This window comes from Heptranchias perlo, chromosome 41 (assembly GCF_035084215.1).
Source record: "Heptranchias perlo isolate sHepPer1 chromosome 41, sHepPer1.hap1, whole genome shotgun sequence".
Classification (NCBI taxonomy): Eukaryota; Metazoa; Chordata; class Chondrichthyes; order Hexanchiformes; family Hexanchidae; genus Heptranchias; species Heptranchias perlo.
In genome coordinates this window covers 4,240,444-4,266,415 of record NC_090365.1, presented here as the reverse complement: position 1 = coordinate 4,266,415, position 25,972 = coordinate 4,240,444, and the positions used below count along the sequence as shown (strand labels likewise).

The 25,972-nt window shown below is 42.9% G+C and overlaps 1 protein-coding gene across 4 annotated transcripts in view; it reads left to right on the top strand.

The window, feature by feature from the left end:
• The window catches only part of sipa1l3 (signal-induced proliferation-associated 1 like 3), a 192,572-nt gene that overhangs the window by 88,195 nt on the left and 78,405 nt on the right, over positions 1 to 25,972 (top strand). For all 4 annotated transcript variants that reach the window (XM_067974935.1, XM_067974937.1, XM_067974936.1 and 1 more), the window contains exons 3-10: positions 8,666 to 10,523; positions 14,377 to 14,507; positions 16,150 to 16,338; positions 16,996 to 17,170; positions 18,646 to 18,749; positions 20,815 to 20,972; positions 22,257 to 22,833; positions 24,401 to 24,675. In XM_067974935.1, coding sequence (XP_067831036.1) covers positions 9,047 to 10,523; positions 14,377 to 14,507; positions 16,150 to 16,338; positions 16,996 to 17,170; positions 18,646 to 18,749; positions 20,815 to 20,972; positions 22,257 to 22,833; positions 24,401 to 24,675 — 3,086 coding nt within the window. In that variant the 5' untranslated portion in view covers positions 8,666 to 9,046. The remainder of the gene's footprint in view (positions 1 to 8,665; positions 10,524 to 14,376; positions 14,508 to 16,149; positions 16,339 to 16,995; positions 17,171 to 18,645; positions 18,750 to 20,814; positions 20,973 to 22,256; positions 22,834 to 24,400; positions 24,676 to 25,972) is intronic.

Here is a 25,972-nt window from a genome sequence, read left to right as displayed (position 1 = left end):
GCAGAATGACTAGTAGAGTTCAGCCTCCATTACTATCACCTCTCTGGCAGTAAAGCTAATGGCTCTGTATGAAGTCACCGTACCTGTTTCATGACCATTTTTTTGGTATCCTTAAAATCCTGTGAACAGATTTCCATTGGTAATATCTGTAAAGCTGCTACATGGAGTATTGCTCATGCATTCATCAAGAACTACAGTTTCAACAGCAGCTGTGGCTATCATAACCTTTTGAGATCTTTCCAAGTGTTATGTCTGCCTACTGCCCATCTACCCCATTCCAGGACCTCCCCCCTCATCCTGAATACTACTCGGTTAGTCCTCAGCAGAGTGTGGAGGATGTTGAATGAAGAAGAAAAAAAGCTGAATGACCTGGTAGGTTTTCATTCCTTGAATATGCATTACCCACACACCATGCTTCCACCCAGCTGTCATCTTGGGCAATGCGAGGAGTATATATAATAGTTAGTGTTGGTTGAAATTAACTGCATCTCTGATGTATGCTAAGCCATTTTAAACTGACGTGGAGCTGGTATACCATGTAGGTGGATGACAAGAAGGTGTTGCCCATTATTTGGCAGAGATCTATTGTGTGGAGGATTCATCTTTGACGATTGAAGAAGATCTGGCAAAGTACATCATCTTTCTTTAAGGAATCTTCAGCCAGGGCAACATTGGATGTGAAATTTGCCTCACTGTTCCTGGGTGAGAGGATGGAGGGGAATCATCTTGTTCCTATCCCTGATCACTATCCAGTGACCCCAGTGGACAGTGCATGTACGTAGATGTTGGTTAAGGACATGATTGGCCTTGGCTGTGATGCTTTCCAGGAGTGAATGGTGAGCTGACTATTATTTATATGGTGCTGTAATGTGCAGGCAGTGTAGTAATTGTATTAACTAACGAATAATGTAACTGAATCAGAATTCTGGTTTGGTCTAAGTTTAATTTTGTGTTATGTGGCATATTCAGTAGGGCTAGGTGGTTAACCTATAAATAAACCGCTATATTGTTCATCGGTCATCCTTCCAACATGTGACTCAGTTACTGCCAGCTTAATGGTGGGGGTTTTGTGTTATCAATGAGTCCCGTTGTGTATTTTATTTGTAACACATCAGATGCTGAAAAAGAGAAAGCCATAAAGATGCAATTAACACAACGACACGATTGCTGGAAAATTTAACTGCGTGAAGCACAGGGAGATAGAGGATGTACCAAATCACCTTGTGGTTTGGAAATGTTGACTATTATTCTGGATCACATTGTGTTTATACCACATGTTGATTTTATTGGTTTGTTGGTTTTAAAAGATGGAACATAAGAACATAACCTGCTCACCGATGCTCAGTTTGGGTTCCGCCAGGACCACTTGGCTCCAGATCTCATTACAGCCTTGGTCCAAACATGGACAAAAGAGCTGAATTCCAGAGGTGAGGTGAGAGTGACTGCCCTTGACATCAAGGCAGCATTTGACCGAATGTGGCACCAAGGAGCCCTAGTAAAATTGAAGACAATGGGAATTGGGGGAAACTCTCCAGTGGCTGGAGTTATACTTAGCACAAAGGAAGATGGTAGTGGTTGTTGGAGGCAATCATCTCAGCCCCAGGACATTGCTGCAGGAGTTCCTCAGGGCAGTAACCTAGGCCCAACCATCTTCAGCTGCTTCATCAATGACCTTCCCTCCATCATAAGGTCAGAAATGGGGATGTTCGCTGATGATTGCACAGTGTTCAGTTGCATTCGCAAGCCCTCAGATAATGAAGCAGTCCGAGCCAGCATGCAGCACGACCTGGACAGCATCCAGGTTTGGGCTGATATGTGGCAAGAAACATTCGTGCCAGACAAGTGCCAGGAAATGACCATCTCCAACAAGAGTGAGTTTAACCACATCCTCTTGACATTAAACGGCATTACCATCGGCAAATCCCCCACAATCAACATCCTGGGGGTCACCATTGACCAGAAACTTAACTGGACCAGCCATATAAATACTGTGGTGACAAGAGCAGGTCAGAGGCTGGGTATTCTGCGGCGAGTGATTCACCTCCTGAGTCCCCAAAGCCTTTCCACCATCGACAAGGCACAAGTCAGGAGTGTGATGGGATACTCTCCGCTTGCCTGGATGAGTGCAGCTCCAACACTCAAGAAGCTCGACACCATCCAGGACAAAGCAGCCCGCTTGATTGGCACCCCATCTACCACCCTAAACATTCACTCCCTTCACCACCGACGCACAGTGGCTGCAGTGTGTACCATCCACAGAATGCACTGCAGCAACTCGCCAAGGCTTCTTCGACAGCACCTCCCAAACCCGCGACCTCTACCACCTAGAAGGACGAGAGCAGCAGGCACATGGGAACAACACCACCACCACGTTCCCGACTGACCCCTTATCCTGAGACTATGCCCCCTAGTTCTCGACTCGCCAGACAGGGGTAACAACCTCTCAGTATCTACCCTGTCAAGCCCCCTCAGAATCTTTTATGTTTCAATGAGATCACCTCTCATTCTTCTAAACTCCAGAGAGTGTAGGCCCATTCTACTTATTCTCTTCTCATAGGACAACCTCATTGGAAACAGCATAATAGTTTTTCCTGGGCAGATTTGCCAGCATGGGAAATTGCTGTGTAACAGAGTTGCTGCACTGAGATTTGGGTACGTGGCAGTCAGCAAGCATGGGAGGTGAGTTTGCTGGTGTACATCATAAAATGAAAAACAGGCAATTGAGGTTTAATATATTTTATTATCACAGTAGAAATGGTTGTTGTACCTAAATTCATGGAATTGGTAGAAAAAGGTTGTCATGTGGGAGGACAGCTGCAAGGCTGGTGGTGGTCTGAACATATGTGGATACTTTTGGACAGTCAGAAGTGTCCATTTCAAAAATAATCCGCTGCTAATAAAGTCTCAATGTTTTGTCCACACGTGCGACATAATATATGATTGATGTCAGCTAAGTTATTCTCTGGCAGCTAGGCCGCAAAAAGAAATCCCCAATTGGCTCGTGTGTCCTTGCACTGGAGAGAGGGGAAATCTCTACCAGGATTCCTGCTTATGCTTGCTATCCAGTGACCTACTGGAGTGTGCATGTATGTGGACGTTGGAGTCGACTGTGATGATCTCTGTGGTTGAATAGCCAGCCAAGATTTGCAGCTGGGCTGCCGCATGTAGGATAGCCATTTGAGCAAGCTAGCAAGAGGGCAGCCAAGGCCTGTGAAACTGTACTCAAGCTTGAGCCATCAGCTTGGGAGGAGAAGGCTGGCCAAGTGGAATAAATGCCAACCAAAATCTGCATTGCCTTTTCTGTTACTGTATTGTAGGATTATTTTAGAAGCCTTGCTGGAACGTGTAAAGCTGTCATCACAATAAATTTTGCTGCAGCAAAAAGACAAAAGCCGTCGATTTATTCCTGGGTAAATAGCTGGGCTTTGGCACGACACTTTGTCTACTCCTCTGAACTTGAACCGACTAAGTCCACTGACTCACATTGTCCAACATTAGAAGCAGGTCTGCACTGGCCTGCACCAGAAGATAACTAAACACTGCACCACCTCTGATGGCCAGAGATCTGTCAGCACCAATAGTTGCTTAACAGTTGTGGGAAAATAGGATTGCCGAAATCACTGCTAAGACAATAAAACAAATGTGTGGCTGGGTTGTTCACATCCTTGTCAGAAATAGCAAGAAGAGACTTGCATTTGTGACATGTAAACATTCAGTAGATTTTCACTGTAGTATTCCCAGGTGGAACGGCTTGTGAAAGAACTTGCCTGTTTCTGATAGTTCAGTAGTTAAGGGTACGCTTCAGAACCCAAAAGATATTCGCTGGAAATCTCCTTGGGGTGGGGAGGGTTGTTCTCTCGTAACTTCAACAGAAGATTGACACAAATCCTGGATAGACTGGATAAACTGGGTTTCTGCCGAAGTTACAGTGACCCCTGAGGAAATTCCCGGAGATGATATTTATCCTACTGTAGACCCCTCCTAGTGCTGAAGGTTATGTTAGTAGGATGGTAGAAGGCTTATGTGGAGCCTAAACACCGGCACAGACTAGTTGGGCCGAGTGGCTTGTTTCTGTGCTGTAAATTCTATGTAATTCTATGAATACATTATGGTTGGTCTGCATATTGGTTAACTCTGCATCCAAGGATCCCCAGCATGCCTCATAGCTCACTTTCAAAAACTATTTTCTGAATTTGTCTGTGCTGTAAGGATTATATGCATTTTAGGATAGTTCAATGTATTCTGCAGATGTGCTGTGGCCTCTATTTTTTGTGCGTGCATGCGTTCATTGTTTTCATATTAATAGATGGAGCAACAATTTTGTGACACCAGGCTGGAATTGGGTTCTCTGGTTGTCATTCAAATGTCAGAATCTAACGCCTGCTGCTATCCATTCGCGAAGCCATCTTATTTTAGACCTCTTTTACTGATGCAAGGTGGTGAATCACTATTGTGTTGTTGCATCTCTGTTGCTCCACTTAACTTCTATTTACTATAAGATCCAGTCTATAGGTTGCAACTGAACCCATGTTTTTACTCACTTATGATCCAGCTGCAATTTACAAACCTGGGCATGTGTACTGGTGGTTATTCTGGCTAATGTAATAATCGCAGGTGCAACTGATGCATCGGGTTTTAGGGTAATTATGCTCCGAGGACGCGCACGGCACAAGAGATGGGCGCTCTTCATGGTGATTGGCACTGGAGAGAGTAGCACTTTTGAAAAGTCTTCAGTGGGAAAAGTGTACTGTTTCCTGTAATGAAACTGGTTGTTCCTACAGTATCCAAAGTTCTGGAAGTGTATGCAGTACCATGACTTTTATATAATGCACTTAATTTATGGCTCTCTGAAACTGCTGTGGTTCTGTTTGCATACAATTGGCAATTGTATTGTGTATGTATTAAATTGTGTATTCAAGCACTGGCATTTGTCAGCTTTATTGAGACTGAACATTCTTTACTGTTTTCATCAAATCCTCTCCAATTCAGTTACAGCATTGGTTGGATGCCCTGATGATATTTCAATTGACTGTACCAAGTGCAGCATTTCAGTTCCCACACTAGTTGTCCTATTGACCTTGGCTGCTTTAGTGCCAAGTTGTGGATAGTTTAGTGCTTTGGCTTTTGTCCACTAGAAACTGGATTGAATTTGCTCCAACATGCTTCATTCTGGATCGTTTTACAGAGAGAGAGACTTTGATCCCACTAGCTGGGCTTCAGTTGGTTGTTATTCCATAATAATATGTCCTTTACTGTATTGGGGCTTCCTGATACTCAAGGGGAAAACACCTACTGAATAAATAGGGTACTGCAGGAGTAATTAACCAGTACACACTATCACCTGCATTCAGAGGTCAATATTGATCCTGGACCTGTATGTTCAGGGATCCAAAAGAAACCTGTTTCCTGAACTGCTTGTCTTGCAACTCAAATGTGTGTTCAAAAGACTGATAGCCTTCTAGTGATGTATTCAAAAAGCATTTTTGGGGTGTGTGAAATGGATGCTGGATTGATTGCAGCATATGAAACATGCCACTGGCCTCTGAGTGCATTTGGAAGAATTCTAGCTTTTTATATGACTGCAGTTGAAGACCACTGTAAATTCTGCCAGACAGCTAGTGTGATATATAATTGGGTGTAGCTGGAATTCAGGAAACCAATTCACTTCAACTCACCCGTGTTGCTCGTGCTAAATCTTCTTGTCACTAAGTCCAGGCTTTGAAAGATAAAATGCTATTCTAGTCCTGAGTTCAGCCCAGGTGATTGAGACCTTTTATTATGATCACAAATCAGATCTGCTCAAAATCATTTCTGCTAAATTTCAGCAAGGCAATCATTAGAAATGATGTAGCTATCTACTTTCTTGAAGCAGAAAGCCTTAGGTCTCATTTTTGTTTTAAAATGTGTTTCATTTTCCTATTCCATTTTCTTGGGGTCTCGCCATGCCACCCACCCCATCTCCCCTTAGCTGAGGGGGCAGGCAGCCCATTCTCAGGCCTCTGGAATCCTAACTTTTTTGTTGATTTTTAAAAAAATACTTCACACTTTTGTTTTAGTTACTAAAAGATCACATGGTTGTGTGTTCAATATGTTGCCTTGTCCCATCCTGACCTCTCTGATCTCCTCCAGCCATTTGTCACCAGGTAAACCCTCTTGTCCCAGCCATGTGATGTTCTTCCTGCTTCTTCCAACTGCCACATCTTTAGAACTCTCCCCAGCACCTTGTGCCTTGTTACTTTCCTCCTTGCCTTTGACTGTCGTCTTAAGACCTTTTCCCTAAAACACTTGCCCCCCGCCTCAATTTCCCTCTCTTTTTTCCCTCCCCCCTCCCGATCAATGTCTACGCTTTGTTTACTTCCCTGTTTTTGTTGGCTTTCCCAGGAGATCACATAGCTGCGGAGGTTGTGGGGGAAGGGAGGGAGGAAGTGTTTAGTCAGGATACTCCGGCCATCATGGTGTGTGAGGCAGACTTGATGGACCAGCTTGTCTTTTCCTGTCTGTCAGTTTTGTATGTTCTGTACAGCACTTTGCGGTGTGTGCACGCACAAGAAACACTGTAGAAATGCATGTTATCGATGCTCTGAAATCCACTCTGCAGCCTGATCAGCCTGATCAGCTGTATCAACGTTCTGTAACATTTTAGGTCCTTCGTTTCCAACCACTGGCACTGCTGTCTGCGTCCTGTGGACTTTGCCTTTGGGCAGGAAGCCCCTGATTTGTAATGTTGGCTTTGACCCAAGACTCTTTTGCCTTTGGTATTTTTGTCCCAGGAGAGCAGTGCTCAAACAGAGAGCACGACGTATGTGTGCGGCTGTCCCCAATTTTACTTTAATTTTCTGTCGTTCTTGCTTTAGTCCTGTTGGAAGCCAGTTACGAAGATGGAGAGACTGCACATGGCACGATGTCTAATTCAAACATTACCATAAGATTGATATCACTAACAAATAATAGTTCAGTAATGGATACAATGAGAAATCTCAATTAAATTTATTTCTGAATAGATTACTTAATTTTTCAGTCAATGTTTACCCCACGCAGGCCTGGAATAGACAAGGAGCTGGTTCTGTGTGCTTCAGTTATGAAAGAATTAAATTTGCACGTTCAGCTGCTAAGTACAGGAAGCGCTTAATCGTTGGCTGCTCACGTAACCCGCATTTTCCTGGATTTTTAATGCCATTGGGTCTCGTGAGGTCAGCTGTTTTATATTAGTGAGTGTCGTCGACAGTGAGAGAACCATTCGTTTGCCATGGACAGTACTCATGGTAAAGTATCTACGGACTCAGACTGCACTGCTCCCTTTGGGAGCTGAAAGATCCCTTATAATAATGAATGAAGTGAAGCATACTGTATTAGACAAACACTACTGCAATTTGAAGAATTTCCATATTGCCCTGATATTCATCTACTTGTGCAATTCAACTCAGTCAAAGACCGTTCCCCAATCTCTCAGCTGACTTTTCTGGGGTTTTTTTCCTCTGTTTGACTAAATGATTACCAACAAAAGACCTCATTTTCAACATGTGCATCTCAATACCGTTGCAAAATAGGATGTGGATGAAAGAAACCAGTGTTCTAAAATTTAGGTTATATTGTGTGATTCAGCATCGCATTGCATTCAGTAGAAATGCAATGTTACATTCTTGTTTACAATAAAGCAAGACCTACTTTCCATTATCACAGGGTTGTAAACAGCTGGGTAGTATCACTATGAAAGCCTGTTCTCTTACTTCCTCCTCCTATCACTACCACCTGCCCCAAGCTTTGGTCATATTTGCAATATCAGCCTTTATCATTATAAAACACCCAAAGCGCTTCACAGAGGCAAACAGTGGTGGCGGTAGCCAAAGGCATAATCAAAGAGGTAGGCTTTGAGCAGGGAAGAGAGGTAACATATAGAAGGGTTTAGGGAGAACATTCTAGAGTTTTTAGGGTGACCGAGGTAAGGAAGGGCATGGCCATATAGGGACATGCAGGATTTTGAAAGGGGTGCATTGGGCAATAATGAGCCAATAAAGGTTGATGATAACAGGGACTTGGTGAGGGATGGGATTTAGGTGACTGTTTTAGATGAGTTGCAGTTTGTGAGGGGTAAAACTCGGGAAGCTGGCAAGAACGATGGGACAGAATGTCAAAATTTTACCTCCTAATGTTTAAACCAGGCAATTGTGGGAATGGCCTTCCCAAAGTAAGCCTTAAACTCTGGGAAAATTAGCCTATAAAAGCTTCCTGCAGTCGTTTACTGAAACTCTGTTGTAACCCACTTAATGTCCCTGTCAGTAGTTAAGTTGCTAATAAGAACATAAGTTTTTTAGAACAGGCAAAGGTCATTCGGCTCAAATAAGCTAATTCTATTCTAATAGACCAACCTCACCTACCCACATTGCTACTATATCCTTCAATCTCGTCTTTATCCAGAAATGCATCTAATTGTCTGGCTCTTGAACCCATCTCCATTGTCCATTTCAGTGGTCTTCCCTGGTAATCTATCTCACAAACTTGCTACATCTTTGGATGGTAAAAGTTCCATCTGATTCCCAATGTTACTCTTAAATGCTAATAAATGTACAGTGCACTGGAAATTTTTAATGCAAGATTTCAGTGTCTTCAATATATGGCTGTGCTTTAAATGCAAAACAGTATTTTATATTTTTTATTTTCATTGCAGGATGACTATGATCACCATCTGGTTAAAGTATCAAATGCAACACCTCTATCAATGTGTTGAAGCGCACATGGGATATATTTGGAATTATTGACCTTCATCCAACTACAATCTTCGTATTCTGGGTCTTCTAGATTAAATTTCTGTATACTGTGAAGGCACAAGTAATACTGGTTATTTATAATGGGCAAAAAAATGAGGCATGCGGGCAACATGGAATTATAAAAAGATACTTCAGATCCAGATATTACAGAGCTGCTCCTTAATTACATTTCTGCTCATTGAAATTACTTGTGTTTTAAGCTTGAATGAGCAGCTTCCAGCAGTGAAAGAAATGACTGGGACCTTTCTGTTGCTCCCAGCGAGACAGAGTGTTAATAGACTATGACAAGCTATAGACCTGTTCAAAATGAAACGGTGGAGGTTGGTGGAATTGTCATAAGTGGAGTGGACATTCTTGTTGGTACATGTGATTACTATGCATCTCCATTCAGGGTCCAGAATGGGAACGTTTGCACTCAGGGTGAAAATACGCCCCGTGCAAGTTCAACCCCCGCCATGCCAAAAATGGGAGTCCGAGCTCGAATTGCTGACTGGCCTCCAAAACGAGATGTAACAAAAGATGCTGCATTAAGTCCGGCAAGGGACTTGGATGGATCCATGGTAGACATTGAATTTATTTCAACAAGAGGATTTCATAATGGACAGTATTGTCCGAACTATCAAATTGCTTCCCATTCCTCTCGGGCCCGGGGCCTATACCATATACCTCGAGGGAAGTCAAAAGAAGTGGAGTTTCAAGATGACTGGCCTAGGTCCCCAACCAAAATGTTTATTCCACTGAGAAATCGAAGTAACAGTGAGATTACTCTCAATGAACACGATATAGAAGGAGCCCTAGAGCTTAAAGGGACCAAACATGGGAGTGGAATGCTTCCCTTAAGGGAATATGGTAGCACTTCATCTATAGACATTCATGGTATGTCACCTGAAAGCTTTTTTGATATGCTGAAAGAGTTCAAAAATGAGAAGATTGACCAACGGAGCTCAGCGCCAGAGAAGCTTCACCAGCTCCTTCGGGCTGACGTGAGCATGGCCTCCAATCTTAACCTTGCAGGTAGCACCAAGACTGACGACAGTCGAAGCGAATCATCTCAGAGGGAAGAACCGAAAAGTGCGCATAAAGAGCGAGACAAGTCACGCAAAAAGCAGTCTAGGAACGAAAGTGGCGAATCCATCTTAAAGAAACTGCGCAGCAGCAAAAGCGAGCACGAGCCCGGGAAATGTAGCTCGGACCATGAAGACAGTAGGTCCCAGGACAGCACTAAGCCATGGGTTTGTCAGAAGAGCTTTGGACATTTTGACGTGCAGAGTATACTGTTTGACCTCAATGAAGTGGTGAGCAACAGAAGCTATGTGGCTCACCGGAGAAATACCACAACCGGTGCCTCAGCTGCATCAGCTGCATCACTTGCTGTATCCCGGTCTCTTGCTCTGGGAGGCCTGGATTCCAACTTTACCAGCACTGAGGAGCTGAATGGCAAAGAGAATCTGGAGCCAGATCTCGGTGACACCAACTGCAATGATCTGCTCCTGAACTGCCCTCATTTCCGCAACGAAATAGGTGGGGCCAGCGAACGGAATATCAGCTTGTCGAAGGCTAGCATGAATGCAGGATCGAGCCTCTGCTGTGAAGGTGGATTTCCAAAGGTGGTCTGGAACCCGTACTGCACAAATGCAAGTATTTCCGTACTGGAGGTGCCAAAAGAATTGCAGCTGCGCCAGGAAAGATTGAAGCACTTCAGCATCGAGCATGTGGACCGGGGAGCCAGATATTACCAGGATTATTTTCATGGGAAAGGTACAGGAACTAACCAAAATAGTGCCCTCAGCCCTTTTTTTTTTATCCTTCTAAATCGCTTACTTATGGACCTTGCCAATTATATTCTTGGAGAGCTTACAGCCAGTGATCTCCACCCTTTTCTCATGTCGAAGTGACATAATAGAGCTACAGGTTGAATATGTAACCCTCTAGCAATGCTTGCCACTTAGTGATAGAAAATTTACCATTAATTTTATAGCCAGCCCTCTAATGGCTACACAAAAATATATAAATCGGCCCTCTTGTGATCGGGATTATCCACCAGTTTCCTATAGGAGAGTTGAAGGCATTCTGTTTGGATCTTGCCAGCACCCAAAGCCTCTGGTACTGACACTGTTTACCTCTCTAGTTGGTCACTCAGTCTGACTGATCTTGGTGTTCTGTTCCACTCAGAGTTGATCATTCTGTCCCACACTTGGTCTGGTGCTAAGGTCACCATTCTCCACCTCTGGAACAATGCCCCTTACACCCCTATCATTCCCTGCTCTGTTAAAACCATGTCTCCATCAGCTCTAGGATCAATATTCTACTGCCCTTCTTGCCAGCTTCCCTGCCTTCACAATCTCCAACTACCAACACCTGAGTCCTCTCCATGATGTGGAGATGCCGGTGATGGACTGGGGTTGACAATTGTAAACAATTTTACAACACCAAGTTATAGTCCAACAATTTTATTTTAAATTCACAAGCTTTCGGAGGCTTCCTCCTTCCTCAGGTGAACGTTGTTGGAAATGAAATCCTCAATGAAATCGCATTTATAAATCACAGAACAATGCTTGGTGATTACAGACAGTTTTTTCAACTGCCCGTTGCCAAGGCAATCAGTGTGCAGACAGACAGGTGTTACCTGCAAGGTCTCCGAATATACAAATCACCAAAAAAAAACAAAAAAAAACAGAGATAGAGAGGTAGAAACATAGAAAAGACAGCAACTTTATATAACGGGTCAGTTGCTGTCTTTTCTATGTTTCTACCTCTCTATCTTTTTTTTTGGTGATTTGTATATTCGGAGACCTTGCAGGTAACACCTGTCTGTCTGCACACTGATTGCCTTGGCAACGGGCAGTTGAAAAAACTGTCTGTAATCACCAAGCATTGTTCTGTGATTTATAAATGCGATTTCATTTCGAGGATTTCATTTCCAACAACGTTCACCTGAGGAAGGAAGAAGCTTGTGAATTTAAAATAAAATTGCTGGACTATAACTTGGTGTTGTAAAATTGTTTACAATGAGTCCTCTCCCGCATTAAGTCCCACATACTTATCACACCTGACCTTGGCCAACTCCTTTTGGGTTCCTCTACCCCAACATATCTACTTTAGGATTCTTTTCCTTGCTTTGAAATCCCTCTCCTTGCCTCGCCCTATTTAGCTGCCTTAAAAATCCATCTCTGTGATCATGCCTTTGATATTTTTCCCTTTGTCTCTCCCCCCTTTCCAACCCCCCTCATTCCTTCACTTCCTGGTCTGTCCACCTTTCACCATTGAAACGTGTCAAGTATAAGAACATAAGAAATAGGAGCAGGAGTAGGCCAATCGGCCCCTCGAGCCTGCTCCGCCATTCAATAAGATCATGGCTGATCTGATCCTAACCTCAAATCTAAATTCATGTCCAATTTCCTGCCCGCTCCCCGTAACCCCTAATTCCCTTTACTTCTAGGAAACTGTCTATTTCTGTTTTAAATTTATTTATGCTATATAATGCAAGTTGTAATACAATCAATCACTTCTCCTTCAAGTCCCTTCACTTCAGAGAAAACGAGTTGATGATACCAAGCACCTAGATTACTTTTTTTTAAACTAAAAGCTCTCTGGTGACAACAAAACTATATAGAAAAACAAAACCTAGCTGAGCCATTAGATAAAGCCAGCATCAAGTGAAACACATAACTGTACTGAAGGTCCCTTGCTTGATTCCCAGTCTATGTTGGATTACTGATCTCAGCCGAGGCAACAGCTGGGGTACTGCAATTGGTCTCGGTGCCCCGGACTAGGGAGGAGAAATTCAGACAGGGTTTTTATTCCTTATTGCTATCTAGTGATCCCTGTGGGAAAATTTGCTTGTGAGGATGTAGGTCACAAACTGAATCTGATTTGGCTGTGACCCCTCTACGGTCAGATTACATGCACTCACTGCCTCGGTTTACACATGAGGAATGGCTACTTGGGCAGAGCACTGGAGGGCTACCTACATCTGTACCCCAGCGCAGCCGGTGCTTTCTGGAAAGGCGAGTCGACAATCGGAGGGAGGAAAAAGCAAAACCATAACAGCGGTGATTAATAGCAGATAGACCATTGAGGTTAACGGCACATAAGGAGACCATTCGACCCATTGTGTCTGTGCCGACTCTACCAGAGCAATCCAAAACTCATTCCATAGCCCTGTATCTTCCTCTGCTTCAAATATTTATCCAATTTTCCCTTAAAATATGCAATGGTCTGTGCCTCAACCACACCCTCTGGCAACAAGCTGAATGTTCCAACAGCTCTTTATGTAAAGAAATTTCTTAACCTCTCCTCACTCTTGGTGATAATTTTAAATTGTTCACCTCTCATCACAGACTCACCAATCAGAGGAAACAGACTTTCTCTATTCACTCTATCAAAATACTTGATAATTAAAGACAAAAACCTTTATTAAATCTCCTCTTAGCCTTCAGATTTCAATAATTCACAAAAGGAAAAGGGAGGGAAACAGTGTATAATTTGGCTCCTAACTATTTATTGCATAATGTCTAATTTTGGAGTAAAACCAATAAATCTAAACCTTCAGTAATTCTAATTCTAGTTCACTTACATGTGCTTCCCTCACACTTGAACTGAAATTGTTTGTTCAATTGGAAATATTGATCATAGAAGCGTTAAGCAACAATATTGCACCCGGGGGCTTTTCATTTAAGTCTCTGAAAATGTTGAGGATTTCAGAGGACATTATCAGGCCTGTTGGGCCTATTTTAATTAAGGAAGATTTGTAAATGAAGAGGAGGTGGCGGAGGAGGGGGTGGCAGGATGGTGGGAAACAAGACGAACTATGTGCCTATACTTGCTTTTCCTCCTTGCCCGTGATGGTTCTTCTGTACTGAGAATCAGTAAATTGAACCACTTTTTTTTGGTCCTATCCTCAGAGGAACATAGAGTCCCAAGACTGAATACCCCTTCATTTCCCATCCACTCAAAATCTATCCAACTTCCCTTCAATTTTTCCAAGCTGTCTGCCTCCCTGGGCAGTCTGTTCCTTACATTCATCACCGTCTGCATGAAGTGATTAAATAAAATTTGTCTGTGCACCTTCCCTCTCCTAAGCTTCAGTCCATGTACACTGGTTGTAGAGTTTGTGGCAAGCTAAACATATTATTGGGGTTCTGTTAATAAGGACCTTGAACAGTATTGCAGCTGAGGTGTCTTCTCCAGAGGACATGATCCTAAACTCCAACCTCTTAACTCAGATGTCCTTAAGTTAGGTATTAGTTTGGTTGCCCTTTACCATATTGGCTCCAATATCTGGCTATCCATGCTGTAATACATACAATTATACTCAGTGCTCCAGGTTTGACTGTACCATCATCACCTCCTGGGATTTGTGTTCTCTCGCTCTAGCTTTACATCCCAAGATCCAGTTAGGTTTCATTACTGCTACCCCAGACTGAGTTTCAGTGAGTCCAAACTGACCATCACCTACCATGCTTATCTTCTCTTTCATCACAATTTTAAGTGTTTGTTTTCTCAATTGTGCAGACTCCATATCTATTAAATAGGGTCAAGGTTTAAAATGGTTTTTTCCAGTCATTTAATTCACAGCTCTGAAACATCATATTTTACGCTGTACTCCTAGAGCACTGGAACTATTTTGGAGTGGACGAAAAGCTGGGCCCAGTGGCCGTGAGCATCAAGAGGGAGAAACTGGAGGACAGCAAAGAGCACGGACTTCAGTATGTCTACAGAATCATCTTCAGGACAAGTGAGGTGGGAGCTGGTGTTTTTTTAAAAAAACTAATTACACCGCATGATCTCAGTAAGATAACATTGCTGGTGGTTTCACCACAAATGAGATTATTTGTTATGATTTCATGCAGAGTTTTTTTTTTAAAGTGTAGGTACTCCATTCTTTAAGTTAGAACTTATTAACTTGAGATCCTTAAGAGCTCTCCCATAATCTGATGGATAAAGGCACTACCAAGTATGTACTAAGCCATACACTCCACAAGATCCCCGATTCAATTACAAGACTTTGAGGATTTTGTTTTGCCGATGAGTTTTGATGAAGAAATGCAGTCTTTATTTAACCCCTTAACACTTGGTGTATCTGTACCTATTTATTTGCCACTCCCTTCCTATTTTCTCCCCTACTTTCCTGAATGTGCTGAGTCTTGCTGGGGCACAGATCCATAGGTACTGGCTCCCCCACAGTACCTCATCCAAGTGGATGTTCTTTATATGTGAGCTTGAGCAGTAAGTGTTGCAGGGTATTCAGTGATAGATAGCATCACAGTTGAGCCTGTTCTTTGTCTTCAACCAACACCCACACATGAGAACTTTCCAGCAGGGGTCACTAGATATTGACCTGGAGCAGATAACCTGGCTGCTTTTCCCCCCCCTCTCTAGCCCAGGGGTGCTGAAACCTTCTTCAGACCTATTTTTGTTAATACTTTCACAGCCCTGAAATCATGGGTTCAACTCCCAGGTTTGAGCCCCGATGCTGAGTCAGCTGATCTTTGACCAGTACAGAGAAAATGATAGTGTGGACACAACTCGGGACACATGCAGCTCTAAGATCTGTTTAAGTTGTTTCTTTGAAATGCTATTTGAAGTTTGAGGGACAGTTCTGTCTGATACTGGCACAGGCACGATGGGCCGAACGGCCTCTTTCTGTGCTGTATGATTCTAGTCTACTCTGAGCTCGGGAGCTTAGGAGAAACTGACGGTTGTCTTTGCATTACTTTAATTGAGAATTCCCAGTTTGGTTGACTCATGATTCTCATAGCTGAAGACAAGATGTGAAAAAAGCCTTTTGGGGAAGGGAATTACAGGAGAGGGTGGAAGAATATAGATAGGCAGCAGATCTCCCATGGCACTGCACACCATGAGTCAAATGTTTTACAATAGAGATGTTATCAACAAAGTGTGACAGTAAAGTGTTACAGGAAGAAGTAGAACACTTACAGGAAGTGCATGCTATATGAACGATATAAACAAAATATATACATTGTAAGCAATTTGATGACATAATCTCCCTTGCTGCCCAGTGTGTCCCATTTATACTGTTGGCAGATTCAACTACAATGATTAAATGGCAACTTAAAAGCAACTACATCCATCAGTAAAGCATTCCCAACATGCATGAATCTGGTGCTGTAGGAAGGTTGATACAAGCCACTAATGGCAAAAGCATATTGCTGGCCTGTGTAGGTGAGCTTTGACACCCAGTGAAACCTCCTCATAAGAGGAGTTGTGGTGCCTCTGACAGTTTTTACTTACTTCACAGGGTTGTCTGTGGTGGCAGTCTTGTCGCTAGAGGCAACCTTGTAAAAGTAAAGTGTTATGGAACACTGCTTCAGCGCTTTATATTGGGTGAAACGCATGAAAATGTGAAAATTGCATCTTGCAGCTCATTACACTAAGAGGAGCAATTTTGGAGGATGCAGTTCCATCAACATCAAAACATGGTACAGTGCGAGGGCTCCCGCTGAAAGAGGTACTGGAATCTGTAATACCCGAGCTGAACATTCAGTGTCTGCGGTTGGCATTCAGCACTCTTAAAGTGACAGAACAGCTGTTGAAACTGGATGAACAAGGGGTGAGTTGAAACCTTTTTGGGTATTACAATCTTTGTGCAGGTTATAGGCATCTATCCCATTCCGTGACTTAGTGCAGCACTGTCATTGCACCGAGCGATCATCTCCAACTGGTACCTCAGGGATAGAGTGACCCATCCTCTCTTCCTCACCAGTAGTCAAAAAAAAACTTATCAGAGAATCATCAACAATGTGCAACTGAGCTGGAGCATCATTTAGTGTCTATAAGTCAAATCGCTAAGTTTGAAATCAAGGCACAAAGGAACTAATGTTTTTACATCTTTTATCTCCATACTGGAAGTAGGTATTTTGTGAGGAAGAGTTCTTTGCATTTCCTGACTCCTCTTGTTATTAGAACAGCAGTTTAGAGTGGTGGGATGCCTGTTTGACTTCTATTCTGCTCGACTCCTGATCTTGGCAGCGTCACCATAGGGAGAGGACTTGTACACCTACTTGTACACCTGTTGCAGGCTCATTAGGAAGTCTGGAAACGGGTTCCTTGCTCATGCCCTCAGTTGCAGGTGGTGTGTGTGGGTTGTGTAAATCAGAGGGAGATAGAGAGGATCAATACCAGAGTGGGGGAGGGGAATCATCACATTATTTAACAAACCTGAAGCTGTCTTTCAATTAACGGTGACTGTCGTGCTTTGCCTTTGTAGCTAAGCCGGAAGCATAAAGTCGGCATTCTGTACTGTACGGCCGGCCAGGGTACGGAGGAGGAGATGTACAACAATGAAGAAGCAGGCCCTGCATTTGAGGAATTCCTGGATCAGCTAGGGGAAAAAGTGCCTCTTAAGGGCTTTATGAAATATGCAGCTCAGCTGGACACAAAAAGTAAGTTTAAAAAAAAATTATTATTATAAACACCTGTTTCACTAAATCAGGTACCTGTGCAGGTTCGTAACCTGTGAGAGCCACTGAACCTGATTATCTCATCAGAATTCGAGGAAATAATCAAATCAATATTTTCTTGATTATTTTGATCCCCTTATTTTACTTTTTCCAGTGAGCACTTGCTTTGTTATTTCTCTTGTGTGGAAGATGGGCAAGTGACTAATGTCAGAGTAGCTTGTATTGCTTTGAAAACAGCTAGCAGGCAGTGACTCTTCCTTCTCCCCAGTTCCGTGTGGGGAAGTTACCTGTTCTCTGATTAGTGCCTTTCCTAATGGGCCTGGCTGAGATTCAGAATTTGCCACATGATGAATCAGTCTCAATCTGCATCCTACCACTGCAGTCTGATGCACATTGCCATCTAAGTAAAGAATTAAATCTAAAATAATTATTCCATGACATAAATTCCCCCTTTTTTTAAAGTAATTTTTCTTCCCTCCACTGTTCTAGCTCACACTGAGGTACAGTTCCAAGGCCACTGCTCATCCTCTGGCACTTCGCCATGTGTGCGATTAGTCAGGTGAGGGAGGGATTGTAGTCAATCCTGTTTGGTCCTCACTTGATATCCTCACAAGCACACTTTCCGCAAGGGATCACTGGATAGTGATCTGGGGTAAAGAACCCAGCTAATTTTTCTCTACTCTAATCCAGGAACTTTGAGGCCGAATGTACTGCCCTTTTGAGATCAGCTAACGCCAGGTATTTACCTTGAACCTTCTGGTCTGTATGGCTTTACCACTTAATGCCATCAGAGATTTAACCCTTTATTAGTTGTAGTTTGATGTCAACACAGAACCTGTAAAACATTGTGAAAGCTGTTTCATTCCTGCTGTGAGCATTGTGCTTTGACCATCTCAGTTGTGAGAGTGTAGACAGGTAGAACAAAACTGCAAATGGTAGAAACGGAAATAAAAATAGAAAATGCTAAGAATACACAGGCCTTTCAGCATCTGTGTAGAGACTGGGGCATAGATCCCTTGGCAGATCTAGAAACTGAGAGTTAAGCGAGCTCTTTTATAGCACAGAACAAAACGAAGAAGGGAGTGGAGAACAAGAGGAAATTCAAGACTCAAGTATGATGACGTCACACAGGATCAGTTAATGGGTTTACTAGGGTGTGAATAGATTTTGTTTTTGAAAAGCTGGAAAACGGTGAGAAGATTATCTTGGTCAAGCAGTGAAAAGACATTGCAGAAACAAAGGGGGCATGAAAACAGCTCAGTATAAAGGGGCTCACTTAACTTCCAGTTAGAGTCCTGATGAAAGGCTACATCTGAAAAGTTAACCCACCATTTCTCTTCACAGATGCTTATGGACCCTGCTGTATGTTTCCAGAATTCTCATTTTAGTTCCAATGGTGTAATTGTTTGCTGCTGACCTCGTATGAAATGTGATGTTGAAACATTTTTTATCCGTAGCTGGCTCGACTGGTACCCACTCTCTGTACACGACATACCAGGACTATGAGATCATGTTCCACGTGTCCACCATGCTTCCATACACCCCCAACAATCGGCAGCAGGTGGGGAATTTAGAAGCTAAGCCGTTAACTGAACTGTATTTACTGTGTTATTTACTAGAGTTTCCAGTAAGCCATTGCAACGTGGGGGCTTAGGTGACAATGTGTTCGAACATTACCTTTTCATCTGAGAATTTGACCAAAAAGATGGAATGGTGGTTAAGGATTCTAAATTTTGATTATATTGGGGCTAATTTGCTAATGTTCCCCCCTCCACCAATTTATTTCCTCCTCCTCCCCTTGCAGGTGCTGACTCCTACTGGGGTAAGTGTCTCTGGGTAGCAGGTGCCCTCAAGTACCTCACCCACGTGGCTGCTTTTCAGGCGTGCCACTAGGTTCTTCAGCCACGGACAGCATGAGAACAGTCTGGTTTAAGAAAAGGGTAAACGTAGAGATCTTGAAGTGGGCACGGTGAGTTGTGGGGGAGGGGGGAAATAAATGAAGGCAGAATTCCTTCCCCCCCACCCCCAAATTGAAAGGTATCTTTTCTGATTTAAAAATGCCTGATATCACCACCAAAGAGAAGTGTTCCAATTCCCACCACTTTCATCTTGCACTGATTGCCATGTATACATAAAGTGCTGTATGATATACGATGGCTGCGGTTAAAACTAACCACTTAAATTATTTTTGGTCACGTTCTCTGCTTTCTTACTCAATTTAAAATCTTGAGTAATATGCTTCTCATTTACCTCTGCAAAGCACACAGTGAACTTACTGCTTCAGTAACCAGTGCACTATGTTGACCAAGTCTGCTGTAATTGCAGACTCGTTCCAATGAGTGCACAGAAAAATAAGGATCTGTCTTAAGATCTGAAACACAACGGAGCTGCCAAGCTTCCAACAGACCATAATGCCACTGCTGGCAATAGATTCAAGAGATGATGATTTGTATCAGAGTGTGGGCACTCAATGAAGCTGATCTCTGATGATATCTAGATCTTTGGAATTGCCTCATTTTCCTGCCCTCTACTGTACAGTAATAATTGTAGTAATAGCCAGCAGAAAGGTCAAAGGAGTATCTCAGGAATGACATGGCTCCAAATGACTTCCAATTAAACTGTGCCATGGAATTGTTGAGGTGGGAGATTGTTCATGTGACGAGTTCCTGGTTTGAGCTTTTTCATCGTGGAGAGCTATCAAATTCATCTTTACTGAAAAAGAGCAGCACTCTTAACTTCGCTGTAAGAGATGAGTGGTGAAAAGCCAGTGGGTGGGGTAGGTTTCATGGGCTGTGAAGGACTTGACTTTTTGAAGGACCATTTTCTTGTTCCATGGTTCATTCTTACTGGCAGTCAGAAAGAAAATGGTGTTGATATTCATTAAGTTAATGGAGGTGCTGTTAATGGTTGAGCCTGTGTATAAGACTTCTTCCCCTAACCTGGTCCCTAATCTTCGTTTGGGGGAGGGCGGGGTTCTGGGAGAAGTGCCTCACAAAATAAATCCAGTGCTTCCCTGATTGAGTAGCTGAACCACACAGACTAGGAAGGCCTGTGCTGAGTTAGAAAATCTAAGCCAGGACATCAGTTGGGAAATTAGAGTTGGACTCTGTGCCCCTGGATTGAGGAGCAAAGTTGGCCAGGGGTCGTTATCCAGTAACATCAGGTGAGGGTGCAGTCATGTGACCTCATGCAAGGTGGATTAGCCAGTCAAGGCTCATGTATGAATAATGGCTACTTGGATAAGATGCCAAAGGATGATCAGCGGCTATGGAATGAACATAGTCAATACCTTCAGGATAGGAGGGGAGAGAATTGGTGAGGAAATAATTAACCCTATTACCATAGGAGATTTGAGATGCATTAAATGGCTGAAACATGAATGGAAAAAGTCCTTTGCACTGATAGATACTTATCATGCTCTGCTAAAATGGATCCTGATGTGTGCACAGCTAAGGGGCAAACACCTGAAATTATGTATGGAGGATAGTGATGTTATGCTCATTTGCATTTGGCTGGTTTGTTTTTGACTGGATTCGATGATAAGCTGTGCAGAAAATCTTAGCAAAGTAAGCATTTTACAGATGAAAGTGTGATTAGATGATGTGTATCTCTTTGTGTGTTCACAGCTTCTCCGGAAACGGCACATTGGCAACGACATTGTCACCATCATTTTCCAGGAACCGGGGGCGCTGTCGTTCACACCAAAGAGTGTCCGCTCTCATTTCCAACATGTCTTTGTTATTGTCCGGGTCCACAATCCATGCACTGAGAACGTGTGTTACAGGTGAGTGCATATAGGAGGTAGCAAGAAAGAAAGACTTGTGTTTATTTAATGCCTTTCACGACCTCTGGATGTCCTAAAGCGTTTTACAGCCAATGAAGTACTTTTGAAGTGCAATCACTGTCGTAATGTAGGAAATGTGGCAGCCAATTTGCACACAGCAAACAGCAATGAGAAAATGATCACATCATCTGTTCTAGTGATGATGGTTGAGGGGTAAATATCTCCCCTGCTCCTCTTCAAAATAGTGCCATGGGATCTTTTACTTCCACCTGAGAGGGCAGACAGGGCCTCGGTTTAACGTCTCATCCGAAAGACGGCACCTCCAACTGTGCAGCACTCCCTCAGTACTACGCTGGGAGTATCAGGCCTAAATTTTGTGCGCAAATCTGTGGCAGGGGACTTGAACTTCACAATCTTCTGACTCATAGACGAGACTGCAAACCACTGAGTCACAGCTGATATCTGATTAATGGTGAGTGTGTGACTCACCGTATGAAAGCTGAAAATCTTAAATGGAAGCACAAATGCTGGAAATACAGCTAGCATTTGAAAGCGAAAAATACAGAATATTTTGAGTTGGTCCACCTGAAACGTTAACCTGCCTCTTTTTTTTGAGGTGCTAGCAGACCTGTGTTTCTCCATCGTTTTCTGTGTTTGTTACAGACTAGATGAACCTGGGTATGCCAAGTTGCTGATAACCATCTGTGCTTGTGCTTACAACATGAAACAGCTAATAGTAGGTTATAATTGAAATTTACAAGAAGTATTTAATTAATACCCCATCCGGTGAATTGTAAGTTATTTAATCACTTTTTTTGATGAAGGGAAGTTTAATAATGGAGTATAGCTGTAGAATGCCCCAAGAAGCACAATGGTGTATTATTAAGTAAATATACTATTAAGTAGATGATCTGAAGATTTCATTTTTTTTCTGTATTTTGTGCTTTATTTTTTAAAAAGTAATTATTGGCTTCTCCATGGCCTTGCAAATAAATGGAAAACCTGAGGTTAATAAAGACTTGCATTTATATAGCGCCTTTCTCAACCTCAGGCCGTCCCAAAGCGCTTTACAGCCAGTGAAGTACTTTTGAAGTGTAGTCACTGTTGTAATGTAGGAAACGCGGCAACCAATTTGTGCAATTGGGAAGAAAGGACACTTGAGTTAGGGTACTGAAAGACCATGGAATTGTACCCCACCAGGAGTCAGCATTTTCAGTAGAGGAATGAAAGAAAAGGGGAGAAAGATTTATTATTTTAAAACTTGGGTTGTTCCTTTTCTTGCAGTGTGGCAGTGACCAGGTCCAAGGATGTCCCACTCTTCGGGCCGCCCATTCCAAACGGCTTCACTTTCAGCAAGTCGGATGTTTTCAGAGACTTTCTGCTGGCCAAGGTCATCAACGGAGAGAATGCAGCACACAAATCGGAGAAGTTTCACGCCATGGCGACTCGGACACGACAGGAGTACCTGAAGGACCTGGCAGAAAATAGCGTCACTAACACTCCCGTAGAATCTACTGGAAAATTTAACCTCATATCACTGACCTCGAAAAAGAAAGAGAAAACGAAGCCCCGCGTGGGGGCTGAGCTCTATAGCGCCGCGGCCGTCACGTGGCGGGTTTATGCAGAGGATTACAGCCAGGCAATCGAAATAGAGTGCGTTCTTGGGATCTCCAATGAATTTGTCGTCGTCATTGAGCAAGGCACCAAGGATGTGGTGTTTAACTGTTTCAGCGGGGATGTAATAGGCTGGACCCCCGAGTCATGGACAATCAAAATTTTCCATGGGAGAGGTGACTGCATATGTATACGAACATTGGAGGAGAATGTGGATGACATTAAGGAAATTGTTCAGAGGTTGAAGGTGAGAGGGGGAGCATAAATTCTCGGATACTTCTTTTCCTTCTGAATTTTCACTCCTGATGTGCCAACTCCCTCTTTTTGGGTTACGTTCCATGGGCATCAGCCGCCCTCCACTACCTCACTCAATGGCTGTTCCAAACGTGTCAGCCCAGAAAGTGTTCTATCACCTCCTTAGTCCTGGAGTACTGAGACCAATTGTAGCAGCCCAACAAATTGTTCTTCCCCTTTTCTTTCCTGCCAGTTTCTTCCCTTCCCCTTCAGTGTTGCGTCCCTGCTGATCTATGTTTGCATAGGTGCTGAGCACCTTCTGTAGCCATTCATCATGTATGAGTCTGGAACAGTCACCGGGCTATTCTTGCCCAGTGTTCATATGTGCATTTTCAATGGATAGCGATCAAAGTGAGGACCTTAACTAGGTTTGTCTCCCCTAATCGGGGTCCAGTTGTAGTACCCCTTTGAAGGCCCGCCTGATTTTTGGTTAGCAGCATAGATCTGGGATCAAACTTGGGGCTTTCCTGGTCTTCGGCTCAGCTATTCAGTTGCCTTAACCCATTGAGCCATTAGGGAATTGTAAATTGTTTCCTTAAAGAGGAGAGAAAGGCTCAGCAAACACTTAAAATAGAAAGTACTCCCCTAGATTTGTTCAAAATACTCTGCCAGCGTCTGTATAGAAGAAAAATGCCCATTACTATGTTACCTTTCAAAAACAGCCTCAAATTTGCTGCCCAACAGAGATCTGCCATTTTGGGTGTCCTCCCCTCCAGTGTTCCTCTTGTATCTTTTATAATGGCCTGATTAATTTTAATGGGCAATCACAACTTCAGCCTAGACTTCGAGCCGATCGTGAGTTACCTGACCTTGGGGAAAATGTGCTTCAGGCTGGTCACAGTATATATTTGTTTTTTTTTCTCCCACATAGGCATTGGGGGAGTGTTTTGAACAGAAGACATTCCTTGTCCCTCAGTGATTTCGGTTAATCATAAACTATAAAGGCTGCACTGGTTATTTTAAAGGAATCTTTATTGAGGTTTTAAGAATAGGCATTCAGAGAAGAAGTAAATATTGCACAAATTACAATTTACATGTCACAAAATAACATTTGGTATGGTATTACAAGAACACCTGCCACTGCTGAGCTCAACTTTCCACAAGTAATCATGACCATCTCCATTGGCCTTAACCATAACTAATACTATCTGGGCACAGCCAGAATATTGTTATGAAAACATTTTTTGGATCCTTTATTCAGTGTACCTGAGGTAGTGCTCATTGGTGGTGGCCAATGGGAAGCAATTTGCCCAGTTACCATTTTGTCATGCTAGCCCCCATGACCACCCCCCACCCCCCCCGCCTTTTTCCCTCACCCCCAGCAACCTTGAAGGCAGTCCTGCTCTGTTGCATGTTTCATGTAAATTCATACCATCCTATTTATTGGATGCCTTTCACACCATAAAATAGCAACAGTTAAAACCTTTGGCTACCAAACAGCTTGATACTTTGGCTTGGGTAGAAGGTTATTAGATCATGTGTAATTATGAAGTTCTTATTTATTAATCCTTACTCCCTAGATTGTGACGGAAGGATGTGAAACTGTTGACATGACTCTGCGGAGGAACGGACTAGGGCAACTTGGATTTCACGTCAAATATGACGGCACAGTGGCAGAGGTGGAAGAATATGGATTCGCTTGGCAAGCTGGGCTGAGACAGGGAAGTAGACTGGTGGAAATCTGCAAGGTTGCGATAGTAACGCTGACCCACGACCAGATGATTGATCTTCTGAGGACATCAGTGACCGTGAAGGTGGTCATTATTCCACCCCATGATGATGGGAGCCCACGCAGGTATAACCACCATCTACATTAAACTATCTGCAAAAAAAATCCAGAGCGTTAGTTACTAATCAGGCCTGTTGAAACAAATCTCTAGCCATGCTTATACAGCGCAAACTAGAATCTATTCAGATGGTTTCCTGTGGCTTTGCTCAATATTATTAGAGCAGATGTTCTCATTAGAATCTTGTGTAAAAATTTAAATTATACAGAATCACTGTTGATGCCCATTATCATTTTTCTCTCTACTTTGTTAATGTTTTGGAATAATTTTTGCTCTGATTATTTTTCATGGAAACTGGCCAGGGCTGTTGCTAAGCTTGACTGTGGAACTAAATTAATAACAGCAGATATTGTAATTAACCCAAGGTATTTTAGCTTAAGTTATGTATATTAATTCGGCTCCCTCATGCTCTTGGGCTCGGTACCTTTCCCCCAAACTGCTTTCCACGACTATAAGATCTATGCTTATATGAAGAATGGCCACTTGAGCATAGTAACAGAGGCATTGAACTAGAGCCCGGTATAAATCAGCACCTTCAGGAAAGGAGGTGGAGGTGTGGGGGGGAGGGAGATATATAGGCTGAAATAAAAACCTAGAAAAAATGATTACTAAATTTACAAATGTAATCTTCACAAGAATCATCAGGTATAAGGGTGCAACACACTCTGCCATTGTGGAAAGTCCTAGAATTTTTGGGGACTGGACTATTCTGTTACTTGTATGACCAAACTTTGTTGTAACAAATTGTCATTACAAATCTATTAGCAGTTGGTTTGCTTGGTTCTTTTGTGAAGCTCCATTAGGAAACAATCGTCAAGAAGAACATGTGAAGTCCAGGTTGAGAAAAGACCATTCAGTCCATTCTTCCAGTGCTCCAACTCTCCCATTTTAAGATCTAACTGTAAGACAAAGCTCCTGCTGAAACCTACCTTAATCAGTGCCCATGTGTTTGTAACAAAAATATTCACTAGGAAACTCTGCATGTTTTCCTGCAGTGTAATGTAATCTCTGTGCAAAGAGTTCATTGCACCATGTGCCTGTCTTTTAAGAGATGGTGCAAAATGTAGTTTTTATGTTAAAGGTCTTGGCTTATTCATGCAGCCTCAAGCATTGTTATTCTAAAGACACTCCTTTACATCCATCTCTACTGCCCCTTCACCCTATTGGATTGAGAGAATTTCTTGAAAGTTCAGAATCCCTAGTCACACTTGGGCATTAACACCACAGCAGCAATCGGGGTGCAGTCCACAGAGCCAGTCTGTGCACCTACACAGAGCACAGGGCAGTAGAAGGAGATTTCATTAT